The sequence below is a fragment of the Callionymus lyra genome, chromosome 14 (genome assembly GCF_982586985.1).
Source record: "Callionymus lyra chromosome 14, fCalLyr1.hap1.1, whole genome shotgun sequence".
NCBI classification, from domain to species: domain Eukaryota; kingdom Metazoa; phylum Chordata; class Actinopteri; order Syngnathiformes; family Callionymidae; genus Callionymus; species Callionymus lyra.
The window spans coordinates 6,917,536-6,924,450 of record NC_141831.1 but is presented as its reverse complement, the minus strand read 5'-3'; the positions used below and the strand labels follow the sequence as shown (position 1 = coordinate 6,924,450).

Below are 6,915 nucleotides of genomic sequence, written 5' to 3'. Positions count from 1 at the left end.
GACAATACTACACATATACTATATACTTGTTACTACACTATCACAACACCAGAGTCAAGTACTGGACAATACTACACATACATACTTGTTACTACACTATCACTATATCTCGTATTGTGATACGTATTAACACATTCTTAACAATACACACTCCTCTAGTTTTTCAACATATGAAAATGTTCAACAGGGAATTCAACTTCACACGTAAATGATTTCAAACCTTTTATTGATACAGTAAGATTGACAAAGACGGCTCTACTCAGAGTCTCTTATGGCTGACAAACCTGCATTATTCATTTTTCAAAGTCTTCATCGCGTCTCATCGTTAGGAAGTCGATCCAACACTGGCGATCCAAAGTTGTTTTTGTCAAATCTATAAATAAGTGGAGACGCGTCTCAATCCTCCTCCTTCTCGATGTAGGTCTTGGAAGCCGATCGTTCCATCTGTCGAGCCAGATATCTGTCCCGCGCCGACGTCACCGTCTGGTCCGTGCTGCGCTTGGCAAACTTGTTCACCTTCTCCTCCTCCTTCTCTTCCTCCTCCTTCTTCTTCTTCTCCTCATCCTTTTCTTCCTCCTCCTTCTTCTTCTCCACCTTCTCCTCCCCCTCACTATCACTATCATCATCATCATCATCATCCCTCTGCTTCGGCTCCTCCTTTACCTTCGGCTCTTCCATTTCCTTCTTTTCCACTCCTTCAACTCCCTTCTTTTCCACTCCTTCAACTTCCTTCTTTTCCACTCCTTCAACTCCCTTCTTTTCCACTCCTTCAACCTCCTTCTTTTCCACTCCTTCCTTCCTCTTCTCATCATCAGCATCCCTCTCTTTTCTCTTCTCTCCGTCCACATTTCTCTTCCTCTCCCGATCCCGGTCTCTGGGACTCCTCTCTCTCCTCCGGTGTCTGTCGTCGTCGGTGTTTGTCCTCCGTCGGTGCTTGTCCTCCTCCCTGTCCCTCCTCCGGTCTCGGTCGTCCCTCCTGCCGCCATGTTGTCTCTCGTCTCTGCTTCGGTCTCTGCTTCGGTCTCGCTCAGAGTCTCGCCTCTTGTGTCGCTCCTTCTGCCGCTCGCGCTCCTCCTCGCTGCCACTAGAGGGCGACCTCTGTCTGTACTGACGCCTGGACTGACCCGAGGCTCCGGGTTGATTAACGGGTTTCTCGTCGCTGTCGCTGCTCGACCTGAGGTTCTCTGGAGGAGCTGCAGGAGCTGCAGGAGTCTCGGCTTCGCGTTTAGCTGCCGCAGCTTTAGCTCTGGAAACAAAAACCTCAACATTATCTTGACGTATTAAAGCTACAATTTGTGGGACCAAATGGATTCAGTTTATATGAAGCACCAAGAGATTTAATATCAATAAAACAAGAAAAAAGAACACTGTTCTTGTTTGTAAACAGATTAAATTTAGCGATGGCGTATCAGAGATTTTACGACGTTGCAGTTACGCTTCTGTGACAAGCGGGGTCGCCAAAAACAACACTTTTAGACCGACATATTGTCCCTTTAATATAAACATGTCATCATCATGTTCTCCTAAACGCAAAGGAAAATAACTTTTTTTTAAAAGAGCCATGCAGTAAAATGTATGAATTATAAATCTCTCCTTAACTTAACTAACCAGTTCTAGTTTCTGAAACTTTCCTACTCACATATGACAGATTATTTAGGGAGCATCAAGTCTGTCGTTTCTCTTCACGTCTCAAACAACACATTTGAAAATAGGCTTAAAATCTTAAAATACTAAATAAACAGAGTTAAAAATCATGTGGTTTGACTCTTGTGTATATTCATAGTCATTAATTCACCATCATACAAATTATATACAAAATATTTTTCTTGTGCTTTTATAATTGATATTTGTAATGAGGTGTGTATACAATTAAAATATTAAATACAAATGTAATACCTTTCACATGCAAACATTCATGGGTTTGTGTTGCAATTAAACTTCCAGCCTCTAGATGGCAGCAATTATTACCTCTGCAGCTAAAGGAAGAATAAAAATCTTGCGAGACCCCTGGGATGACTGAGGACGAGATGATACAGTGAGTCCAGCAGCTTTTAAAGCTGATGTTTGGACATATTTTGGTTTGAAAACAAATGAAAGCATCTCTTTAACGACTTCAAGAGTCACGTGGTCTCTAAATTCTACAACACCAGAGTCAAGTACTCTACAATACTACATATATATACTTATTACTACACTATCACTACACCAGAGTCAAGTACTGGAGAATACTACACATATACACACAGAGTCAAGTGAACTAAATGTTAGCAGCTCAATCTACAGCTCAGCTCAAGACTCACTTGTCTGCGGCGCGATCAGGGATGGCTTCTTCTCCAACAGTCTGGTTGAGCAGGTGTCTATAGAATCCACTGAGATCTTTCTGCTTCTTCACGTCCAGAGCAGCTGAGGACAAACAAAGCTCAGCGTCGACGAACATGGATCAGGATCCAGTCCTGCCGCGACTCACCTTCGATCGCTGCCTCTCGTTTTTCTCTCTCCAGCTCTTCTTTCTGCTCTTCCAGTTTCTTCTTGTAGGCCGTGGTGACAAAAGCGTCTTTGTCTGCAAACTTCTCGCCTTCCGCCTCCCTCTCCTTCTGGATCTTCCTCTCGTCTCTGCGCTCTTGTTCTTTCTTTCGTTCCTCCACTGCTCGCATCAGCTGGTGGATGTACTTGGGCTGGGAAAAAAGACGACAACCTTAGTGTTAGACAACATTACTTACACAATAAAGGGTGCAACAAAATATCAATACCGTATTTTCCACACTATAAGGCTCACTTAAAAGACTTTAATTTTCTCAAAAAATGACAGTGCGCCTTATAATCCAAAGCGCCTTATATATGAACATTACCTGGTGGGTGACTAGTTTACAAACATCATGTATCGAGGCGTGTGTTGGTTACGTAGGTGGTGACGTAGTGATGACGTTCGAGGCCTCGCGAGCCGGACCGTCACGTGACTGGTTCAAGAAGCGCTGCTTGAATCGGCTCGTCACGTGACCGGCTCAAGAAGCGCTGCTTGAACCGGCTCGTCAAGTGACCGGTTCGGTAATCGCTCGGGAACTTCCAAAGCTGGTGAAATTTTTTTTTTTTTTTAAAAACATACTGAAGCCAAGCACTGTTGCTTTTTTTGAATAAAAAATAATAGTTTTTTTTAGAAAACAAGTTAGTCAAGCACATTTTTTTATTATCACAATCATTTGCGCACAAAATATGCAATGCTCCCAATTGTCCACATGATGGCATGGTCGTGCAAATGAAGCCTCATGAGGCTTTGCTCCAAAGATTAACTACTCGTCTGCGAGGCTTCAGTGCTTCATGAGGCTTCATCTCGCCATCACTAGTCTATGGAGTAAGATTACTGCCACCATTTTGAGCGAGTGTGTCTTGGTTGTCGTACACTCAAAATCTATTATTCTATGTGCCTTATAATCCGGTGCACCCCATTTATGAACTGTTCTAAAATAGGCCCTTCATTGAAGGTGCGCCTTATAATCCGGTGCACCTAATAGTGCGGAATATACTGTACATTGAAATGTCATCATTTTTTACGACAATGTCTTAATATTAATTTTTTTTTATTTCAAATCACATTTTATTATCATCATAGTTTTCTTACTTTAATTTAGTGTGTGTGAAATAAAGTAATTCTATTTTTTATCTTATCACAATATCATACAAATATTAACGCCGTTTGCTCATTTTTGTGCTGCAATTAAACTTCCAGCCGCTAGATGGCAGCAGTTATTACGTCTTCTGCAGCCAAAGGAACAATAAAATCCTGTGATACCTGAGGACGATAAGATACAATCGACTCCAGCAACAATACTATTCTAAACACACTGAACTTCATCACCTTCTTGTCTTTTCCACCGAGGATTTTTTTGTTGCTCTCCAGCCTCTGCTGCTGAATTTCATCGTACACGGCGTCGTAGTCGTAGACCGTGTTGTCTTGATCCAGAGCCTTCTGCATCTCCAGACGCGTCTGAGCAGAGAAACACAAGGAACGATGGAACCGTCTCTTCCGGGTAGAAACCAGACGATGTTTTACGGCGTCACCTGTTTCATCATCTTTTTCTTGATGGCTTCCTTGCGCAGGGTCTCGCCCACCGAGGTCTGAGGGGGGGACAGGAGTGTTAGTATCAAGGTGTAGTTTCAGACTCAAACTCAAGTTCACCTCTTCATCAGAATCATCGCCAAAGATGGAGTGTTTCTGCAGAGTCCCTTTCTTCTGTGGAATGATGAGTCCATACCTGAGGAGCAACACGTTTACCTTCGTCAGCACCCTGCTAGTGTCGTGGTCATTATCTCGTAACAATATAAGTCGTTTAAATATTTAGGAAAACACGTCGTTTATTGTTGCAATTTTCTAAACAACAAACAAACTGAACAAGTTAGCCTAGCGTTAGCTTAGCTTCAATGATAACCACATCTTAGCGTTCAGAGCAGTATTGACATCATGAGAAAGCACAGACATGTGATATAGAAAAACAAACAATGAGCACATTTTGAAAAGATTTAAATAGATATTATTTAACTGCTATATTGTTCGGTTTAACGTCACGGTAGCTCTTACTGTTTTGTAGGGACCGCCATGTTGCTCTGGTGGTGACTTTGAGCAGCGGCGGTAGATTCGTTACAATACTAATATTAAAAAAAACAATTATATATTTATACTATAATCTTGGTCAATTTCACATTTGCTATGAATAAACATGAAAGTAAAATACTTTACTATTCAAATACTATCCAATGTAATTGTATTAATTGTAGTGAAAGTGCGAGTTTTAGAATAAAGTAATACGGTCGATTCTTTACTTATATATATATATTTTTTAACATACACTGTATATATATATATATATATATATATATATATATTTTTTGCATTCATTTATAACAATGTTTTTTAATACACATATTTACAAAAAGTAAATATCTATATCCCTGCGTAAAAGTAGTAGTACAGCTTTAATACCACCAGATGTCAACATTTGGTGGTTGATTTAGGACAGTTTCGTCAAATAATTTAGATTTTTTTTTAGACTTATGCAGTAAAATGGATATCAAAATGAAAGGATCAAACATGAACAACAAAAATTCATAAATAATAATAATAAAAATCCTCGCAAAAATAATAACGTAATAATAATAATAAATAGAACATTGCAAATAATACTTAATATATTAACAACAACAATACATATTTATGACAGGACAATAACTACAAGTACTGTTTCTTATATACAAGTTTCAAATACTAAAGAGTATATATGTTTAAACAATGTCATGTTATCCATTTCATTTGTTTCTTTTTAATTGTCAGTATTTTTAGTGAGAGATAAACATATACAAATACAACTCACTTTCCACTGGAGCTCCAAGACTCCTGCTGGTGTTTGTGACGATAAACACAATCGTTGTTTCTTGATCCATGTCTCATATCCTCACTGGCCTCACACTTAATCCCTTTGGTATAAACACAACCACCAAAGCCGCTTGATCGACCTATTAATGGATGGAGCGATGAAAGGGAGTATTATGGGATGAGTGTAGAAACGTGGAGATTCTTTTGTGTCTGCGGCTTGTTTTCGTGTCGCCGTACATCTGCACTCAAACGTTCATTTTATAGGATTTTTAATGGATACTTGAGTGGTTTTCGAACTGTAGTTTCTAACGAGAAGTAAATATTGTGACGTGCTAACACTGGACCAGGAATGGCTTCTGAAACCCTTCAGAGACTATGCACAGCAGCAAAAACCCCTCCCATGTGGTTTACATTTTTTAATATCCTGTTCATTTTATTGTTGTTTTAGATTTACGCCAGTGTTTGTGCAGGCGTTCGACTCCCTGGGAATCAATTCAATGGCTCTATAGAACTCCTTGAAACATTGAGCACGACTTTTTTTAGCAGATTCAAGTTTTTTTTTCTTCAATTAATACTAGGAATGAGGAATCAAGTCACTTTTTATTTAATCAATAGACACCAAAAAGGAGTTTGAGGAACATTTTGTACTTTAGTTTGTCAATTAATACTTAAAAAAATAAACAAAATATAGCTTTGTAGTTAGATGGAGTCTGAAATGTACATAAAAAACTAAATCAGATGCATTATATTTAATATAATTAATAGAATGTTGAAATAAGAAGTCGAAGTAGATAATTAAGGATTAACTAACATGAAACTACAATTCTGGTGTCATGAAGTGAATGTTCTTCTCTTCAAGATGCACTAAGTTCCTCATCATGATCATGTTTTAAACTTTTTACTATATAAAGATGCTCTAAAATCTGGACAAACGAGAGGTTACGAGAGTCCATTATGACGTAATAAGGCTTCACTCCTCATCCAGCCAGCTGTAATCACATTCCCCGCTTTGTTCATACAACAAGGTGACAAACCTCCATGCTTGACCAATCACAGCAGAGTGGGTGTGGTTATGGTCAACAAGATTTAATCTCCAGAAAACAAAGAGTTTTCAGTGGGCGGAGCTTAAGATCATTTTTCTAATGTCAATATTTCAATGAAAAGAGAGTTTTGTACAAACACACACTGATGATACAATAGTCACACATCACAACAACACACACTGATGATACAATAGTCACACATCACAACAACACACACACAGATGATACAATAGAGTCACACATCACAACAACACACACACAGATGATACAATAGTCACACATCACAACACACACACTGATGATACAATAGAGTCACACATCACAACAACACACACACAGATGATACAATAGAGTCACACATCACAACAACACACACACACACTGATGATACAATAGAGTCACACATCACAACAACAGACACACTGATGATACAATAGAGTCACACATCACAACAACACACACACCGATGATACAATAGTCACACATCACAACACACACACTGATGAT

At 39.2% G+C, this 6,915-nt stretch overlaps 1 protein-coding gene across 1 annotated transcript; it reads right to left on the bottom strand.

Moving 5' to 3' along the window:
• Positions 1 to 218: 218 nt before the first annotated feature.
• nsrp1 (nuclear speckle splicing regulatory protein 1) lies at positions 219 to 4,610 on the bottom strand. Its single transcript, XM_087807148.1, has 7 exons — positions 4,574 to 4,610; positions 4,175 to 4,250; positions 4,057 to 4,113; positions 3,854 to 3,982; positions 2,468 to 2,675; positions 2,301 to 2,403; positions 219 to 1,246 (listed from the first exon to the last, which is right to left on the bottom strand). The coding sequence occupies exons 1-7, from the start codon at positions 4,591 to 4,593 to the stop codon at positions 397 to 399; spliced, it is 1,443 nt and encodes a 480-aa protein (XP_087663274.1). The 5' UTR covers positions 4,594 to 4,610; the 3' UTR covers positions 219 to 396.
• Between the last annotated feature and the right edge of the window lie 2,305 nt (positions 4,611 to 6,915).

Coding starts and splice junctions, on each gene's coding strand:
- nsrp1 (XM_087807148.1), bottom strand. CDS start 4,593: ATGGCGGTCCCTACAAAACA. Junction 4,114..4,174: donor GCGATGATTCTGATGAAGAG/GTGAACTTGAGT, acceptor TCCCCCCCTCAG/ACCTCGGTGGGCGAGACCCT. Junction 1,247..2,300: donor CCTGATCGCGCCGCAGACAA/GTGAGTCTTGAG, acceptor TTTTGTTTCCAG/AGCTAAAGCTGCGGCAGCTA.